Here is a 19,359-nt window from a genome sequence, read left to right on the forward strand (position 1 = left end):
GCTGGGGGGGGGCCGGGGAAGGGGGCCGGGGAGAGCCTCCTGAGGAGGGGCCGGGGAAGGGGGCAGGGGAGCGGGAGGGGAGAGCCTGCTGAGGAGGGGCCGGGGCCGGGGCAGGGGGCCGGGGGCCGGGCGGGGGCCGGGCGGGGGCTGCGGGACTGTGCCGTCCCCGCCGGGCGGTGCGGGGCTTGGCTGCTGCCCTCCTGCAGCCTCCCCTGATAGAGTCCCAGCGCGGAGGGGCTGGAGGGGACCCCTGGCGCTCCCCCAGCCCAAGGCCCGGCTCCAGCAGGGCTCCCCCGGCAGCTTGCCCGGGAGCACAGGGGCCAAGGGGGTTGGCAGCTCTGCACTGCCTCTCTGGGCAGCCTGCTCAGGCTCCAGCAGCCTCACAACAGAGAACTTTCTCCTCCTGCTCAGCTGCAGCCTCCTGGCTGCCACTTTGTGCCCCTTGCCCTGTCCCTGGGCACTCCTGAGCAGACCTGGCCCCAGCCTCTTGCCCCCCCCAGCTCCTTCAGCTCTCACTGAGCATTGCTCTGCTGCAGGCTCCCAGCCCCAGGGCTCTCAGCCTCTGCTGCTCAGAGCTGCTCCAGGCCCCCCAGCAGCTCTGCAGCCCGCCCTGGGCTCTCCCCAGCAGCTCCGCAGCCCGCCCTGGGCTCTCCCCAGCAGCTCCGCAGCCCGCCCTGGGCTCTCCCCAGCAGCTCCGCAGCCCGCCCTGGGCTCTCCCCAGCAGCTCCGCAGCCCGCCCTGGGCTCTCCCCAGCAGCTCCGCAGCCCGCCCTGGGCTCTCCCCAGCAGCTCCGCCGCCCGCCCTGGGCTCTCCCCAGCAGCTCCGCAGCCCGCCCTGGGCTCTCCCCAGCAGCTCTGCAGCCCGCCCTGGGCTCTCCCCAGCAGCTCCGCAGCCCGCCCTGGGCTCTCCCCAGCAGCTCCGCAGCCCGCCCTGGGCTCTCCCCAGCAGCTCCGCAGCCCGCCCTGGGCTCTCCCCAGCAGCTCTCTGTCTCTCCAGAGCTGCTCCCTGGCCTCACCAGGGCAGAGCACAGGCAGAAGCAAACCCTCCTTGCCCTGCTGGCCACACTCTTCCTGCCCCCCAGGACCCCACTTGCCCTCTGGGCCGTGGGAGCCCACAGAAGCCTCAACCTCCTGCTTTCACTTCACCATTTTGAGTCATTTCGAGGAACCTTTCCAACACTTCACTTTTCCACCTTTTTTTTTTGTCTGTGCCACATCCTTCCTCAGCCAAGAGAGAGCTCTCTGTAAGTCGTTTGAAACCTTGCCTCATCCATCAACCTCCTGCTCCTCCTTTCACATACAGCTGAAAAAATCCACACCCCCCCCAGCCCTGATTGCCAGGGGAAGATTTAGTAGCATTTGGTGCTGCAGGGCTGAGAGAGCAAAACCGTTTGATCTTCTCTGAGGGGAGCTTTAGCATCTTCAGCCCTTTGCTGTTCCCTTAAGCAAGCCTAAATCACCTTGGGGTTTTTGTGGTGGTTGTTGTTCTAGGCTTAAAAGGAGTGGGGTTGGTTGGAGAGGAGAGCAGGAGTGAGCTGCAGCAAAAGAAGGAGGAAGGGGTTGGGAATTCTGAGTTGTGAGCAGTTCCCACCCAGATTTTGAGCCATTCCCATCCACATCAGTGAGCTGAACAAACCCCAGGGCTCAGCCTGGAGTAGAGAAGGCTCTGGGAGGACCTCAGAGCTGCCTCCTGGTAGCTGAAGGCATCCTGCAGGGAGGCTGCAGAGGGGCTTTTCATGAGGGGGTCTGAAGGTAGGACAAGGGGGAATGGTTTGAAGCTGAGGCAGAGCAGGGTCAGAGTGGAGCTGAGGAAGTTCTGCAGTAGGAGGGAGCTGAGCCTCTGGCACAGGCTGCCCAGGGAGGCTGTGGCTGCCTCCTGCCTGGAGGTGATCCAAGGCCAGGTTGGATGAGCCCTTGAGCAGCTGAGTCTGGCTGAGAGGTGTCCCTGGGCATGGCAGGGGCTTGGAATTGGATGATCCTCAAGGCCCCTTCCAACCTAACCCATTCTATGGATCTAGGATTCTCTAACAGCACCTTTAGGATCATCAACCCTTAACCCAGCACTGCCAGGCCACCACTAAACCACCTCCCTCAGCACCACAGCCCTGAGAGCCCTGCAGGGATGGAGGCTGCCCTGGGCAGCCTGTTGCAGGGCTTGACAAACCTTTTGGCTGCTTTTCTCCTGCAGTGAGGGTGAGCTCGGACAGCAGTGGGCTGCCCTGGGGAGCCCAGGGACAGAACCGCCACTGAGTTGTTTGTCACTCACCGCGGCTGCGCCTGCACGGAGGAAGGAGCAGGTTCCCTCTGCCAGCTCCACGGCAGAAGAAAACGTGAGAAACTCTGCTGCTGCTTCTTGCTCTCCACCTCCCCCGCCGTCAGAGGAGCTGTGCTTGGGCCAGGGGAAGATGGGAATTAGCAGAGCACTTAACTAAGGTCTGGGAGCAGAGAGAGAGAGGTGTGAACGAGTTAAGTGCCCAAGCACTTTAAAGCAGCTGTGCGTTGAAAACATCTCGGACTCATTAGGCTGGGCAGTGAGGTGTGGAGAGCTGTTGCTCACCTCAAATAACCTGGCAAGTACCTTTAGAGCACGGAATGTAAGAGGACAAGATGGCTTTGAAACGGAATAAATGTCCCTGGGTGTCTGGGAAACGAGCAAGAGGCGACAGGCGATGGCAAAGCCTGCAGCCTCCCAGCTGGGCAAGGAGCCCTGCCGGGGCGGCTGGAGCAGCCAGTGACGCCGCTCAGGGGAGAGGCAGAAGGGCTCGTTGTACCTCTGAGCCCTTGCCAGTGCCACCAGCACCCTATAAAGATGACAAAGGGATGAAGGGATGATAGGAAAAAGAAGGAAAGGCAGAAGGGGAAATCGTTCAGGGCATCTGCTGGGGAGGAATCCTGCTCTGAGCAGAGCAAACCCAACAGCTCCTGGCTCTGGACTGCTGGCTCTTGAGATGACAGCTCACAGCTCCTCGGGTCCAGGGCTCTGCCTGGGCAAGGGCACCTAGCCAGGAGGTGTGCTGGGGAGCAAGGAGAGGGCAGGAGCACATCCAGACACCAGTGGGGCAAACATTGCTGTTACCTGCGCTGCTGTAGGCCACAACAATCCCAGCTGTGGGTCGGGGCCAGGCCCTGGAAAGCTAATCCTTGGATCCTTGCTCCTGCTCTGCCTGTGCCTGCCGAGCTGGATGCCTGTGAGGAATCCCCTGGCCGCAGGGATGCAGCTGGGGGGTCCTGTGAGCACAGGCAGAAGCGTTTGCAGCACTGGGGGCTCTGGCAGTGGGAGTTTTCCAGCAGGGCTGTTTGCCACGAGAAGCTTCTGTGTGAGTGGTGCTGAGCTCCACACCAGCATCTTGCTAACCAAACTCAGCAGTAAGCTTGACATTGCCAGGCATGCTGGGCAGCTGAGAACCTCCCTGCTGGTGATGCAGCCACTGGGGTGCAAGGAGAGCAGCAGCAGCTCTCCCCCAGCAGCCTTCACAGAAACTGCTTTGGCTCTCTCGTGGGGAGGAGAAACCAGAGGCAGAGCCTTACCCAGCACCATGGATGCAGTCTAAAGGAAGGCAGAGCCACACTACTTATTTTGGGGGCTTACCTTTCAGCAGGCAGAGTGCTCTGAGTTCCTCCAAGAGGAGGATGTGTGTATTTACAGAATTCCCTTAATCCATCACAGAAATCCCCTGAGCTAAAGCAGCTTCCCAGGCTCCAAGTCTCTGGGCTAACACAACTCACTCCCGAGAGGGTTGTTTACCAACACCCATCCCTCCAGGCCGAGCTCACCAGCCAGGGCCTTTATCCCTGGGATAATGCTAAGTCCCCATCTGACAACCTTCTTGCTCCCAGGGAATTACAAAGGCAGGAATTCAGAGACACAGTTTTGCTTCTCACAGCCTGCCCCAAAGCAGTTTGATCTCCCCAGGCTGCTGCATGAACCAAACCTCCAGAGAATGAACAAACAGCACAGGACCAGAGCGTGGCAGGGGCTGGGAGGGACCCCTGGAGATCAGCCAGTCCAACCCCCCTGCCACAACAGGGTCACCCAGGGCAGGGCACACAGGAGCACATCCAGGTGGGGCTGCAGAGTCTCCAGAGGAGACTCCACAACCTCTCTGGGCAGCCCACACAGGCACTCATCCAGACAGCTCCTGAAATCTCCAGAGCAGGAGACTCCAGGATCTCTCTGGGCAGCCTGCTCCAGGCTTCCAGCAGCCTCTCACTAAAGAAGTTGAGGTGGAACCTGCTGGGTTTGTGTCCTCTCCCAGATCACCACTGTCCCATCACTGAGGGCCACACAGCTTGGCTGTGAGCAGAGGGCAGGGCAATGGGGCAGAGCTGCTGAGCCCAGAGCAGTGCCTGCAGCGGGGCAGGGCAATGGGGCAGAGCTGCTGAGCCCAGAGCAGTGCCTGCAGCAGGGCAGGGCAATGGGGCAGAGCTGCTGAGCCCAGAGCAGTGCCTGCAGCGGGGCAGGGCAATGGGGCAGAGCTGCTGAGCCCAGAGCTGCTGAGCCCAGAGCAGTGCCTGCAGCAGGGCAGGGCAATGGGGCAGAGCTGCTGAGCCCAGAGCTGCTGAGCCCAGAGCAGTGCCTGCAGCAGGGCAGGGCAATGGGGCAGAGCTGCTGAGCCCAGAGCAGTGCCTGCAGCAGGGCAGGGCAATGGGGCAGAGCTGCTGAGCCCAGAGCAGTGCCTGTGTGGGGCAGGGCAATGGGGCAGAGCTGCTGAGCCCAGAGCAGAGCCTGCAGCAGGGCAGCAGTGCTGCGGGGACGTCCTTGCACACTGCCTGCAGCCCCGGGGGGCTCAGCTGCCAGCTCGGTGGCTGGAGCTGGGGAAGAGCCTGGCTTCCATTTGCCCTTCTCTTTCAGGTACTTCATGCCAAACCCAAGGTGTCCTGGAGAGTGAGCTTGGCTGGGGAGTGTTTATTCCTTGCTGGAGAAAGCAAGCCATCGAGTGGAAAGCACAGCAGCTGGGGAGCAGGCAGCTGCAGGGAGCTGCTGCCCAGACGCTGCCTGGCTGGCTCTGGAAATCAGCAGCTATTGTGCAACAGTCTTGAAATCAATCAGCATTGTCACCTAGTGATTCCAAGCATGATGTAACAGGTCTTGGACAGGTGGCTCTGAAAGAGAGGCAGCCCAGACATGCTTTTTATTTCCCAAGGCTTTTATTCTGTTTCACAGATCTATTACAGCAGTGAAATTATTACAAGTGACTCATAACATTTAGCTCCAAATCAAAGTAGAAAAACACAAACCCCAGCAAGGGAGGCGAGATGAGAGCTGCTGTCTGCTAGGTGTGAGCTGAGAGCACAGAAGGAGGATCTAAAACCACAGCAGGCTCAAGAACTTTGCAGAGAGCTTTTGATTCAGTTACCACTTGGACACCACAGAAGGGCTGAGAGACCTCTGGGCTCCATCTGGGCCAGCTCCAGGGAGAGTTGCCCAGGGCTGTGTCCTGGCAGCTTTTGAGTGTCAACATGGACAGAGCCTCCAGAGCCTCCTTGGGTAACCTGTGCCAGTGCCTGGCCCCCTGCAGAGTCAAAAAGTGTTTCCTGATGCTCAGAGGGCCTCTCCTGTGCCCCACTTTGTGCCCAGCCTCTGCTCCTGTCCCTGGGCATCATCCCAGCAAGAGCCTGGCTCTGTCCACCTCCCTCCAGGGGTTTGTGGACATCAACAAGATCCCCCCTGAGTCTCCTCCAGTCTGACCAGTCTTAGGTCTCTCAGTCTGTCCTCCCAGCAGAGATGTTTCAGTCCCTTCAAGATCTCCATGGCCCCTTGGTGGACTCTCTCCAGCAGTTCCCTGTCTCTCCTGTACTGAGAAGCCCAGGACTGGACCCAGCACTGCAGATGTGGCCTCACAGTGCTGAGCAGAGGCACAGGACAGCCTCCCTTGGCCTGCTGGCGATTCTTGGCCTAATGCAGCCCAGCAGACCATTTGCTTTCTTTGCTGGGTCACCAGCCAGCCTGCTCAGGGCACCTCCTGCCCCACCATCCAGATCAGCAGTGGAGATCTCAAACAGGTCTGGGCCCAGTATTGACTCCTGGGGTGCTCAGGCTGCTCTCCCCTCCAGGGTCTTATCCCACAGGACTCTTCCAAGCAGATCCTTGGAGAGCCCAAAGTTTGTGCTCCTGGAGCCCAGGTCTGAGAGCTTGCTTTTCACTCTTGTCCTGAGGCTCCTGAACTGCCCCTCTCATCATCACTGCAGGCAAAGCTGCCTTTGATCTCTGTTACATCCCCAAGAAGCTCCTGCTTGCTGGTGAGCATGAGGTGCAGCAGAGCACCTCTCTGTTGGCTCCTCAGTCCCTTGGAGGAGGCTGTTCCCATCAGTCCAGCCAAGGAACCTCCAGGATTCCTTATGCCCTGCTGTGTTGTCCTTCCAGCAGGCAGCAAGGTGGCTGAACCCCCCCCCAAAGACCAGGGCCTGCAAATTCAAACCTGAGGCTGCTGCTAGCTGGCTGCAGAGGGCCTGGGCCTCTTCTCCTCCCTGGTCCCTTTACCTGTCCTCATTTAATCCTAACCCATGAGCTCTGTCAGCTCCTCATCCATCCCCAGGCAGTGGGGGGTGCACTCCAGCTGCTCCCTCACACAAAGGCCAACTCCTCTTCCTCATCCTCCTGCCCTGTCCTTCCTGAGCAGCCCGGACTGCTGCCCCCCTGGCAAGCCCAGCACATGGAGAGCTGTGCATCAGAAACCCAAGAGTGTAAGAAAGGCAAGAATCAAACAGAAAACCAAAGGGAGGTGTCTGGGAAGTCTATTTTATGGCAAACTCCCAGTGCTTTGGCCACGAGGAGGCAAACCAAAAGCAACCAGTGGGCTTCATAGAAATTCTCTGTATAAAGGAATGTCTGTGGACTGTGGACAGTATGGCCCAGAAGAAACATCCCTCATGACCAGGCTAGTAGAGCTCCTCACAGAGGAAAAGAAGGTGCTTACATGGTGGTTTCCTCTTCCCAATGGAATACTGTCCAGAATTGGAGTGGTGCCCCCAAAATACCATTTTGGGAAGCAGAGGAATCCCTTGGAAGGGAAGGAGTGGCAGGACCCCAGGCAGGCCTCCTACTGCACGCTGCCCTTCCAGTCTGTGTGGTTGACTGGCAGGGGGTGAGCCTCTGTGTTGAACACCCAGTCGTCCAGGGACAGCACATCATCCTCACAGAACAGGAGATAGAGGTACCTGCAGCCAGGGGGTGGGGAGAGGATGGGGGCAAAGGCAGATTAAAGGAAGCTCAGCTGGGACTCCAAGCACAGAATCCCAGCGTGGTGCAGGCTGGAGGAGATCTCTGCAGCTCACCCAGCCCAGCCCCCTGCTGCAGCAGGGCTCCCACAGCAGCCTGCCCAGGGGCACAGTGCCCAGGGGGGGTTGGAAGCTCTCCACAGCCTCTCTGGGCAGCCTGCTCCAGGCCCCCAGCAGCCTCACAACAAAGAAGTTTCTCCTTCTGTTCCCTTTGTGCCCCTTGGCCTCTCCCTGGGCACCACTGAGCAGAGCCTGGCCCCAGCCTCTTGCCCCCCAGCCTCTTGCCCCCCAGCTCTTGCCTTTAGCTCTCACTGAGCATTGCTCAGCTCCCCTCTGGGGCTGCTCCTCTGCAGGCTCTCAGCCCCAGGGCTCTCAGCCTTTGCTCCTCACAGAGCTGCTCCAGGCCTCTCTACTTACTTCAAAGTCTCTGCAAGGAAAAAGCTCTGTTGCATGTTGTCATGGGTTGGGGTTGTGCTGTAAACATCTCGGATGCCAGAGAAGCCAGCTTCTACTCTGCAGTGCTTTTCCAGGGCCTGGCAAAAGGAAGAGAAGCCTCAGCAGCACAGCCCTGCCCCTCTGAAACACCTCCAGGGACAGGGATGCAGCCACCTCCTGGGCAGCCTGGCCCAGGCTTTGAGAACCCTTTCAGGGAAGAAGTTCCTTCTGATGCCCAACCTAAACCTCCCCTGGTGCAATCTGAGGCCACTTCCTCTTGTTCTATCACTTGATAGTAGGGAGCCCAACCCCCAGCTGGCTCCAGCCTCCTCTCAGGGAGCTGCAGAGAGCAAGGAGGTCTCCCTCAGCCTCCTCCAGGCTGCACACCCCCAGCTCCCTCAGCTGCTCCTCCCCAGCCCTGCTCTCCAGACCCTTCCCAGCTTCATTGCCCTTCTCTGGACCTGCTCCAGCCCTCAAAGTCCTTCTTGGAGTGAGGGCCCAGAACTGATCCCAGTGTGGCCTCAGCAGTGCCCAGCCCGGGGGGCAGCCCCTGCCCTGCTCCTGCTGCCCACACCACAGCTGCCCCAGGCTGCATTCCTGCCTCTCTGAACACAAATCATTCCTGCTCTGTTAATGACCACGGGGAAGAGTTTCCCAAGACTCCAGCAGCCTTACCTTGACCACCTCCCAGCCCCACTGCCTGTACTTGGGGTCGTGTGTCAGCCTCCACAGGTACATGTAGCTCTCCACCACCTCGGGCCGCAGGATGTAGTAGCGCTCGCTGAGCCTGGTTGCCATGGCTTCACTGCCGGCGTCGAAGCGAAAGGCTTCAGGGCCCAGTTTGGTGTCTAGACAAAGCCACAGGCAGGCAGTGAGCAGCTGGGGGACACAGCAGAGCTCTCCAGGTGCTGTTGTGCTGCTTTCATGCCAGCATTTAACTCAGGCTCCTGTCTGAGGTGAGATCACTCAGACCTGGCTATTGGATCAGCCTCACAGCTGGTGTCCAGCCAGGGACAGCTCCACACACTGCAGCATGAGCTGTGCCCACTGCCACTCTGAGCTGTGCAGCTGGTGTCCAGCTAGGGACAGCTCCACACACTGCATGAGCTGTGCCCACTGCCACTCTGAGCTGTGCAGCTGGTGTCCAGCTAGGGACAGCTCCACACACTGCATGAGCTGTGCCCACTGCCACTCTGAGCTGTGCAGCTGGTGTCCAGCTAGGGACAGCTCCACACACTGCAGCATCAGCTGTGCCCACTGCCACTCTGAGCTGTGCAGCTGGTGTCCAGCCAGGGACAGCTCCACACACTGCATCAGCTGTGCCCACTGCCACTCTGAGCTGTGCAGCTGGTGTCCAGCCAGGGACAGCTCCACACACTGCAGCATCAGCTGTGCCCACTGCCACTCTGAGCTGTGCAGCTGGTGTCCAGCTAGGGACAGCTCCACACACTGCAGCATCAGCTGTGCCCTCTGCCACTCCTCTGATCTGTGCAGCTGGTGTCCAGCTAGGGACAGCTCCACACACTGCAGCATGAGCTGTGCCCACTGCCACTCTGAGCTGTGCAGCTGGTGTCCAGCCAGGGGCAGCTCCACACACTGCAGCATGAGCTGTGCCCACTGCCACTCTGAGCTGTGCAGCTGGTGTCCAGCTAGGGACAGCTCCACACACTGCATCAGCTGTGCCCACTGCCACTCTGAGCTGTGCAGCTGGTGTCCAGCCAGGGGCAGCTCCACACACTGCAGCATGAGCTGTGCCCACTGCCACTCTGAGCTGTGCAGCTGGTGTCCAGCCAGGGACAGCTCCACACACTGCAGCATGAGCTGTGCCCACTGCCACTCTGAGCTGTGCAGCTGGTGTCCAGCTAGGGGCAGCTCCACACACTGCATCAGCTGTGCCCACTGCCACTCTGAGCTGTGCAGCTGGTGTCCAGCCAGGGGCAGCTCCACACACTGCAGCATGAGCTGTGCCCACTGCCACTCTGAGCTGTGCAGCTGGTGTCCAGCCAGGGACAGCTCCACACACTGCAGCATGAGCTGTGCCCACTGCCACTCTGAGCTGTGCAGCTGGTGTCCAGCTAGGGGCAGCTCCACACACTGCATCACTGTGCCCACTGCCACTCTGAGCTGTGCAGCTGGTGTCCAGCCAGGGACAGCTCCACACACTGCATCAGCTGTGCCCACTGCCACTCTGAGCTGTGCAGCTGGTGTCCAGCTAGGGGCAGCTCCACACACTGCATCAGCTGTGCCCACTGCCACTCCTCTGAGCTGTGTCTGGATGCCATCTAGGTGAGGGTGAAGGGTTTCTGAGGGTAGCTACAGCTGACAGCACACAGCTGTGGACCAGCTGCTCTGCTCCATGGAGTGGGACACCTTGCAGTTAGTCTCTGTACAACCTCCCTTCTGGCCTGCAAAGGGCTGGGAAGGGCCAGACTCAGGCCAGCCTGCTGCTGGGGCAGGGCTCCAGCTCTGGGTTCACTCCCCAGCTGTGCACAGGAGCTCACACCTGCCCCAGCTGCCCCCTGCCTAAGCCATGCTGCTTTCTCTTCAGGCAGCCCAGGGAAAGAGGCCTGAAAGCCCCCCAGAGGGATGCAGATGCTGCTGCAGCACAGAGCCCCTGCTGCAGAGCTCTGCCACACGCAGCTGGGGGCCGTGGGTGCCCCCTCCCCGCCCCTGCAGCCCCCAGCTGTACCTGAGCGTGCGTAGGACTCGTGGCAGGTGTTTGTTATCTCTGCTGCCAGCTTCATGTAGTGTTGCTTCCTCTCCTCTCCAGCCTGCTTAGCTCCCAGTGCTATCATGCCCCCAGAGAAGCAAGCCAGGTGCCCCATTTTGTGGTCCAGGATGCCACCCCTCCATTCGGCAATGTAGGTCAGGCCTCCAGCAGACTTCCTGACCAAGTGCTTCTCTATTGCCTGAAGGGATGGGAACAGGCTGTGAAGGTGCTCAGTGGGCAGCAAGAGTAAGTTACCTACCAGGCACTGCAAGATACTTAGTGGGCAGGAGTGAGTATCAAGGAAACTCAAAGGTCAGCAGGAGCAGGGAGGGGATTCTGCCCCCCTGCACCGCTCTGCTCAGCCCCCACCTGCAGCACTGCCTCCACTTCTGGTGCCCCCAGCACAAGAAGGACCTGGAGCTGCTGGAGAGGCTCCAGAAGTGACCACAAAGATGATCAGAGGGCTGGAGAACCTCCCCTGTGGGCACAGGCTGGGAGAGCTGGGGCTGTTCAGCCTGGAGAAGGCTCCAGGGAAACCTTAGAGCAGCTTTCCAGTACCTGAAGAGGCTGCAGGAGAGCTGGGGAGGGACTTGTGACAAGGGCTGGGAGTGAGAGGCAATGGTCTGAAGCTTGAGGAGAGGAGATTGAGGCTGGAGATTAGGAAGAAATTCTTGAGAGTGAGGGTGGGGAGAGCCTGGCACAGGCTGCCCAGGGAGGCTGTGGCTGTGCCCTCCCTGGAGGTGTTCAGGGCCAGGCTGGATGAGGCCCTGAGCAGCCTGGGCTGGTGGAGGTGTCCCTGCCCACAGCAGGGGGGGTTGGAACTGGCTGAGCTTTAAGGTCCCTTCCAACCCAACCCATTCTATGAACCTCTCAATCTAAGACCCTTTTCCCTGAAATATTCTGCTGAACAATGTGCACCCCCCCAGAAACCCCCCCAGAAACCCCCCCAGAAACCCCCCCCAGCCCCCTCCCCCCCAGCCCAGCCTGCTGCTTGCCTCCAGCGCCTCGTCGTACATCCTCTTGGCTTCCGAGTCCTTCCTGTCCGACATCAGCCAGGACTTGATCAGATACTCGTAGAAGCTGTCCCCAAGCCCCCCAATGGAGACATGATCTGCAGTGGGGAGGCCAGAAAGAGAACAGCTTCAGGTTCATGCTCTGCACTCAGCAGCTGCTTTACAAAGGGCAAACAGCCACGGCCCAGTCCAGGCCCTTCTGCTCCCCTGCCTCCTCCCAGCGTCCTGGGGAGAGCCTGCAGCAGTTCCTTTTCAGAAGGGAAGAGAGGTGGAAAGTGTAATCAGGACTAAAATGCTCCAAGCATCAGTGGCCCTGCCCCAAACTGTTCAGAGCTCTTATTTTGCAGCCCTGCTTTATCCTGCACCTGGAAGGTGCTTCCTGTTGGTGAAGCCATCAGCACCGCTCCCAAAGCCAGGGCAGGCTCCAGAGGCTCCCTGCCCCCCTGGGTGCTGCCTCCCTGCCTCAGGAAAAGGGAGGACACAGCCTGCATCACACAGAGCTGCTGCAGGGACCTTCCCATCCTGTTATTTGTATTCCTGGCTCATGTCCCCCGGGGGAGGCTGGGGTTGTTGGTGTATTAAAATGATAAAGTCAGACACAAGGCTGCACACTGAATGTTTTCCTCTGCAGCACTCGGGTTCCCAGGGCTGCCTGCTCAGAGCACAGTGCTGTGACCTTCCTGCAGAGGAGGATGCTGAAGGATTGCACTGTGGAATGGGCATGACAGCTGCAGGCTCCTGCCTGGGGGGAGCTGCTGGATGCATTCATAGCTCCAAGCTATACCACAGGGTGGGGGGGGATAAAGAAGCAGCATTTTTGTTCTTTCCAGCAGCCAAGTCCCCCCCCTGCTGCAGCAGAGCAAGACAAACTGCCCTCTGGGGCCTGGAGCCTCCCTGGCAGCTGCCCCAGCCCTGTGCCTGCACTCAGCCTCCCTGCATGCAGCCTCACACAGCCTGGCTGCTGCACACAGCCTCCCTGCACACAGCCTCCCTGCATGCAGCCTCACACAGCCTGGCTGCTGCACACAGCCTCCCTGCACACAGCCTCCCTGCACACAGCCTCACACAGCCTGGCTGCTGCACACAGCCTCCCTGCACACAGCCTCCCTGCATGCAGCCTCCCTGCACACAGCCTGAATGCACACAGCCTCACACAGCCTCCCTGCACACAGCCTCACACAGCCTCCCTGCACACAGCCTGGATGCACACAGCCTCACACAGCCTGAATGCACACATCCTCACAAAGCCTCCCTGCACACAGCCTGGCTGCACACAGCCTCCCTGCACTCAGCCTGGCTGCACACAATCTCCCTGCACACAGCCTGGCTGCACACAGCCTCCCTGCACACAGCCTGGCTGCACACAGCCTCCCTGCACACAGCCTGGCTGCACACAGCCTCCCTGCACACAGCCTGGCTGCACACAGCCTCCCTGCACACAGCCTGGCTGCACACAGCCTCCCTGCACTCAGCCTCCCTGCACACAGCCTCCCTGCACTCAGCCTCCCTGCACTCAGCCTCCCTGCACACAGCCTCCCTGCACTCAGCCTCCCTGCACTCAGCCTCCCTGCACACAGCCTCCCTGCACTCAGCCTCCCTGCACTCAGCCTCCCTGCACACAGCCTCCCTGCACTCAGCCTCCCTGCCCATAGCCTGGCTGCACACAGCCTCCCTGCACTCAGCCTCCCTGCCCATAGCCTGGCTGCACACAGCCTCCCTGCACTCAGCCTCCTTGCATGGAAGCAGAGGCAGCAGCAGGGCCCCAGAGCTGGCTGCTCACATTTTTATTTCCCCTTTCACATCCATCCAGTCCTGAGGCTTAGCCTAAATCCTGCCAAGAGAGGAGATCAAGAGCCCTGCGTGTCCCTGCCCTGAGGAGCACCCAGCCCTGATCCAGCCCTGTCCAACGATCCATGGAATAATCCATAGCAAAACAAGGAGATTAGGCACAGGGACCTGGGGAGGGGTGAGGGGGGATAAACAAAACACAGGGCAAGGGCAGAGACTATTTGCCAGCAGTGGCTGCACAGCCTGCCTCCACAGAGCAGCTCTGTGATCCTGAGTGTGTCATTCACAACTCACCAAAGCAGCAGCTCTGCTACCTAATTGCTTTCCAGATGGCATCAGCTCTGCCAGCCTTTGCCTCCCAGGCACTGTGCACAAACAAAGCTCTCCCTGCAGCGGGGGACTGCACTCTCATTGCCTGCAGGTAGCAGCTGCACTCAGGAGGGGCACAGCACTGCCTCTCCACTGAGCAGATCTGCTGCTTCAGCCAGGTCAGAGGTGCAGCTTTCAAGCAAACCACAGCAATTCCAAGGGTAAAAACCAAACCCAAACCCAAATCAGCTTCCTGCTAAGAGCTTTCATGAGCAGGAGGGAAAACCAGAGCCTGGCAGCACCCACAGGGAACAGCCCTGGGGCTGCAGGCTGCAGCTGCCTCCCTGCTTTGGTCCCAAGCTGTCTCTCATCCTGAACTGGAGATGCAGGAGAGGTTGGTCACTTGGTTCCCTCCCTGGAGCAGGGACTCAGAGCAGAAGGTCACCTCATGAGCAGCACACAGCCTGCGCCAGGAGCTGCCCCCTGAGGTGGAAGCCTGGGGGAGAGGTTATCTCCAACCCTCTGCCACAAACCAGCCCAGCCCACAACAATTCATCAGAGGCTACTTTTAATGAGCTCCAAGAAGCAGCAACAGGCTCCTCTGCCTGTCAGCAGGGGTGGGAGCAGGTCAGCATGATGAAGTAGAACTTGCAGACATAAATAGAATTCAATTAGTGGCAGAAGAGGCAAATCTGAGCACCCAGCTGGGTGCCTTAACCACCTGAATGAAGGGCACAGCCCTCCCCTCTCCCAGGGATGCTGCAGCCATCACTTAGGGCATCACACAGCCACTTCTCCTCCCCTCAGCAGCAGTGACCAGGCACAACCCATGCCTGGGGCTGGCCCAAGGTGCAGTGTGGCTGCAGCACCCCAGGGCCGTGGGAGGGGGTGGGAGGTGAGTTTTGCAAGTGGAACACATCACAGCAGCTCTGCAGAGGGGAAGCTGAGCTGCTCACAGAGGGGCTGAGGAACTTGGAAGAGCAACTCATGGGACAAGCACAGAAACCTTTTGCCCTCCCTCGTGGCACTGTTGGGGCAACTGCAACCCCCTGAGGTGCTCTGCTGGGACACCTCTCGAGCCAAGGCCTGTGGAGCAGCATGAGAGGGGCTGAAATGGCAGCTGAAGGGCAGGGAGTGCTCACAGCCAGAGCTCTCTGACAGGCCCAGACGACAGCAGCCATGCAGCTGCCTGCCAGCTACAGTCAGAGCTGTGGATGCAGGAGTTGGAAAGGTCTGGATGAGCAAATGGAGCAGTGAGCCAAGGGGGCATGAGGTAATGCAGCACCTCAGAGCAAACTGCTCAGACACTACAAATGTAATCCACTGACAGGTTCAAAGCAGCTTCTGCAAGGAAAGGCTTCTTCCTTTGAGAGAGAAACACCAAATCCAGCAGCTCTGCCTTGCCAGAACAAGCAAATCCCTAACAGAGCAGCAAGTTAAGGAGAGCTAAGCCCTCAAAGCTCTGATTTATCTCAGCCCAGGAGTCTCCTCACTTTTACCCTTCTGCTTCTCTCCTCCATCCCACTGTGGGGGAAGAAGTGAACAAGTGTGGAGCTTACTGCCAGCTGGGGTCAAACCACGACACTGCCTCATGTCCTCAGTGCTGGGCTCAGAACATGCCTGGCTCACCCTTCTGGCACAAGCTGCTGCAGCCCTGCCATGGTAGCAGGGCCATGGCTGCACACAGAGCACAGCCCTGGCTCCTCGGGGCACCAGGAGCTCTGCAAGCCCTCTGCCTCTCCAGGCCCTTCCTTACTGGCTGCAGCACACTGGAAGGAAACCTCACAGGCCCCTGCCCAGAGGCTCCCTGCCCAGCTCCCAGGCAGGTCTCTGGGCTATGTGATGACTGCAGGATGAGGTCTGAAGAGAGATGTGCTGCTTTCTAATCTCTGTGTGATGAACCATGTGCCATTATCCTCCCCTCTGCCAGGGAGGCTCTGCTGCTCTCTGCAGCTGAGACACTCAGCTGGGGAAGGAGGCTGAGGGAAGAAGTCTACAATTACTGTATTGCATCTCACAAAGCAGGCTGCATTATCTAATCACATGGATAACTGCCTGACAAGACAGGGCCCTGGCTGGCTGCTCTGGCAGCTGCTGCTGCTGCTGCTTCCCAAAGACTGATGGTGAGAGGGGAATGCTCCAAGCAGGGCTCTGAGCACAGTGGTACCTTCAGCACAGGAGCACCCTCAGCCCAGGGGCACCCTCAGCCCAGGGGCATCCTCAGCCCAGGGGCACCCTCAGCCCAGGGGCACCCTCAGCACAGGAGCACCCTCAGCACAGGGACCCCCTCAGCCCAGGGGCACCCTCAGCCCAGGAGCACCCTCAGCCCAGGGCCCCCCTCAGCCCAGGGCCCCCCTCAGCCCAGGGGTACTTACGCTGCACCCAGTTCCCTGTCACAGGGCTGAGGAAGTTGGGGTAGAGGCCCTGAGGCTTCTCGACCCTGTTCAGGACCTTCCGGATGTTCATCACCTAGGGGAGAGGAGACACAAGCAGTAAGTTACTCAGCTGCAGGAGCCCAGGGCTCTGCTCTGTCCCTGGGGCTCAGCAGTGCTGGCTGAGCAGGCACAGCAGCCTCTGAGGGCTGGGATCCTGGATGGAAAGGGAAGAGGGAGGAGGGGGATTGCTTTTGCCATGGTCCAGAGGGCAAGGAGTGGCAGAGGGCTGAGTGACTCACCCAGGCCTTCAGTTCACTGTGTGGTCACTCTCCAGGATGAGCTGGGGGCTGGAATGGCAACAACAGGCAGCTCCTCCAGCAAGCCAGAGCAGCCACACTCACTCTCTAATCCCTGCCTTGCTTTCTGCCCCAGCCTGTCCAGGAGGCCTTCCCCAGAAGGGAGGAAGTTCAGTGGGATGCAGCCTGAAGATTGGATCCTGCCCTCCAGAGCAGCTTCACACTCCAAAGCTTTTACAGAGTGGGACAGTTTGTGCTCCCCAAAGCTGGCTCCAGGCTCCAGCTGGGGCTTCCAAGGAAGTTCTCAGGCTGCATCATATCTCCTGGGGTTCAGCACATCAGTGACATCTTGGAGCAAAAGCCACAGATGGACTTCAGCCTTCCGAACATTGCCCAAGTCCCAGGCTGGAAGTCCATGAGCTGAGCTGCTCCTCTGAGAGGCTTCCCACGGGCTGGGCTGCCTGGGTCCACAGCAGCCTCCACCTTGCCCCTCAGAGGGTGCTAGGATGGATGTGAGGCAGGTTTTGGTGGGGCACAGTCAGCTCAGGAGAGGACAGTTAGAAAGGTTCTGCCCTTAGCCCTCCATGGGCTTAGGAGGCAAAGAGGAAAACAAGGTTGTGCTGACAGAGCCTGGCCCAGAGTCACAGCATGGGCTGGGCTGGAAGGGAGCTCCCAAGGTCATCCTGTCCACCCCCCCTGCATCTCCACCACAGCAGCTTGCTCACAGCCTTCTTGAGCCTGACTTTGAGTATCTCTAGGGATGGGACTCAGCCCCCTCCCTGGGCAGCCTGCTGCAGTGCTCCAGCAGCCTCCTGGGGCAGAACTTGTTCCTCACATCCAATCTCAGTCTGCTCTGCTCTCATCCCAAACCAGTGCCCCTGGGCCTGGCCCTGCAGGCCTCTGGGAGCAGTCCCTCTGCAGCCTGCTTGGAGCCCCTGCAGGGACTGGGAGGCTGCTCTAAGAGCTCCCTGGAGCCTTCTCCTCCCCAGGCTGCACAGCCCCAGCTTGCTCAGCCTGTCCCAGCAGAGGTGCTCCAGACCCCTACTTGTTTTCCTGGCCTCCTCTGGATGCAGAATGCCCCAGCCTGAGCCTGCACCCTGGGTGCAGCTCTCCTTCTTCACAGAGCATCCTCCTGCCCCTTTGTCCTCAGTGCTCAGCTGCCCCCCTGCCTGCCCTCCACTTCCTCTGCACACATTTCCCCTCCACACCACGTTCCCTCTGCTGGTCTCCTCTCAGCTCCCCTCTTCCTCTCAGCTATTTGTCACTATCACTACCCTCAGGAATCTCCAGCTTGTCTCCTCCACTTCCCATCACCAGGCTTCCTTTGTCTTCCCTGCAGAGTTTCCTGGCTCCCTACATTTCCTTCACCCTCTGTTTTTCTCTCCTGCTCCCTCCTCTCCCCCCCTTTTGCTTCCACACTCTCCATCCTAGTCTCCATTTTGCCCTCCTGGCTGCTCCCTTCTCCTTCTCATCTCTCCTTCAGATTCTTGTCTTTATTTCACACCTGCCAGGCTTGCACTGGGATGACCCTGGGAGAGCACCACTTGGAGCTTTTCACTGCCAGCCCCAGCCCCACTGTCTGCTTTCACCCCACTGTGGAGGGCCCTGGCCCAGGCCCCCTTCCCTCTGGGCTCAGGGGAGCAGTTTGGACTCTCACTGGAACAATTTGTCTCCCTCCAAGCTGGTTCTGGAGGGCTGTGCAGCAGAAGCTAATGGCTTGCTGGTACCTAGCAGCATAGATTCATTAAGTTGCTCTCACAGGCACTGCAAGAGCACTTGTGGAAAGGGAAGAAAGCCCAAGCCAAAAGCTCAGGGTAATGGCTAATATTAACAGAGTTTTTTCTTCAGCTACAAGTCCTACAAAAGGAATCCAATCTGTCAGCTGTCAGGGCCCTGCCTGCACGAGGAAGACCTCAGCAGAAACCTTGCTGGCTGGAGCAGAACATTTAATACCTGCTCAGAGGGGGGAAAAAAAAGGTCTGCAAGAACAAGGCTCTGCTATTAGGATCTCAGCATTAAACAATTAGCTCTGCAGCCTGCACCCAGCCTGATGCTTTCACCCTGGGCCCTTGTCCTTGTCTGACTCAACTCTTTGATACAGGGCTGAGACACAGGGACGAACATCTCAGCCTCCCTGGTGGCTGCAGGTGATGGAGAGGCAGGGGAAGGAGCAGAAGCTCCTCCCTGGTGGCTGCAGGTGATGGAGAGGCAGGGGAAGGAGCAGAAGCTCCTCCTCACCTTGCAGCCACCAGGGCCCACTGGTGTGGAAGGATCTCCAAGGGCAGCTGCTGCCCAGGATGCTCTGAGGCCTCCTGACCTCTGCCAGGTTCTGGTTCCCGACTCCCTGCCCCCCTCTGAAGGTTCCTGCTGCGGTGAGCTGTGCCGGGGGGCAGGCTGAGCCTGCGGCAGGCAGCCCCTGGTGGCTGCTGTGCTCCAGCACCGAGCCCAGCAGCAGGGGGGAGCAGGACTTGCCTTGTCTGCAAACACTGGGTTGCCAGAGAGCTCTGAGAGGTGCAGGAACTCCAAGTGCAAGGTGCCAAACTCTGCCAAAATGCTGCTTCCAGCCGATGCCCAGCCCCAGCTCCAGCTCATGCCGCTGCAGGGAGAGAAAAGGCAACCTTCAGTGCCAGCAAACCACAGCCAGAGCCTCAGCTCCCCCAGCAGTGCACACCAGGGGCCATGCAAAGGGCATCAGAGAGGTGGTGAGGACTCTCCCAGGGGCAGTTCTTTGCCAAGGGATGTCTGGGATGGGGCACACAGGCTGGGGAAGGGCAGCTTCCGTGGGAGAGCAGCCACAGGGCCACAGAATTGCTTGGGTTGGAAGAGGCTTTAGAGATCATCCAGCCTGAAAGTTAACCCTGCACTGCCAGGAGACAAACTGGCCACAGGGCATGGGAGGACAGAGGCTCTCCCAGGCACTGACAGCCTCAGCCTTGGCTTTGCTTTGACATTCAGCCACTTGCTGTTAACCAAACACTTAAGCCCTGGCCCTCAGCACCACAGCTCTGCCCCTTCGAGACACCTCCAGGGATGGGGACTCAGCCTCCTCCCTGGGCAGCCTGGGCCAGGCTTGGAGAACCCTTCCAGTGAGGGATTACTTCCTAATGTCCAACCTGAACCTCCCCTGGGGCAAGCTGAGGCCATCTCCCTCTCACCCCATCACTTATTCCAGGGCAGAAGAGCCCAACCCCCCCCGGCTCCCATCTCCCTCAGCCT

At 59.5% G+C, this 19,359-nt stretch overlaps 1 protein-coding gene across 1 annotated transcript in view; it reads right to left on the bottom strand.

The window, feature by feature from the left end:
- Positions 1-5,128: 5,128 nt before the first annotated feature.
- The window catches only part of MAN1C1 (mannosidase alpha class 1C member 1), a 65,889-nt gene continuing 51,658 nt past the window's right edge, over positions 5,129-19,359 (bottom strand). Inside the window, exons 7-13 of the mRNA XM_068159046.1 lie at positions 18,616-18,739; positions 15,848-15,941; positions 11,358-11,473; positions 10,342-10,561; positions 8,328-8,500; positions 7,635-7,750; positions 5,129-7,157 (exon numbers count right to left, since the gene is read on the bottom strand). Coding sequence (XP_068015147.1) covers positions 7,040-7,157; positions 7,635-7,750; positions 8,328-8,500; positions 10,342-10,561; positions 11,358-11,473; positions 15,848-15,941; positions 18,616-18,739 — 961 coding nt within the window. The 3' untranslated portion in view covers positions 5,129-7,039. The remainder of the gene's footprint in view (positions 7,158-7,634; positions 7,751-8,327; positions 8,501-10,341; positions 10,562-11,357; positions 11,474-15,847; positions 15,942-18,615; positions 18,740-19,359) is intronic.

This window comes from Melanerpes formicivorus, unplaced genomic scaffold (assembly GCF_026170545.1).
Source record: "Melanerpes formicivorus ecotype bairdi unplaced genomic scaffold, bMelFor1.0.p_v2 SCAF_45, whole genome shotgun sequence".
Taxonomy (NCBI): Eukaryota; Metazoa; Chordata; class Aves; order Piciformes; family Picidae; genus Melanerpes; species Melanerpes formicivorus.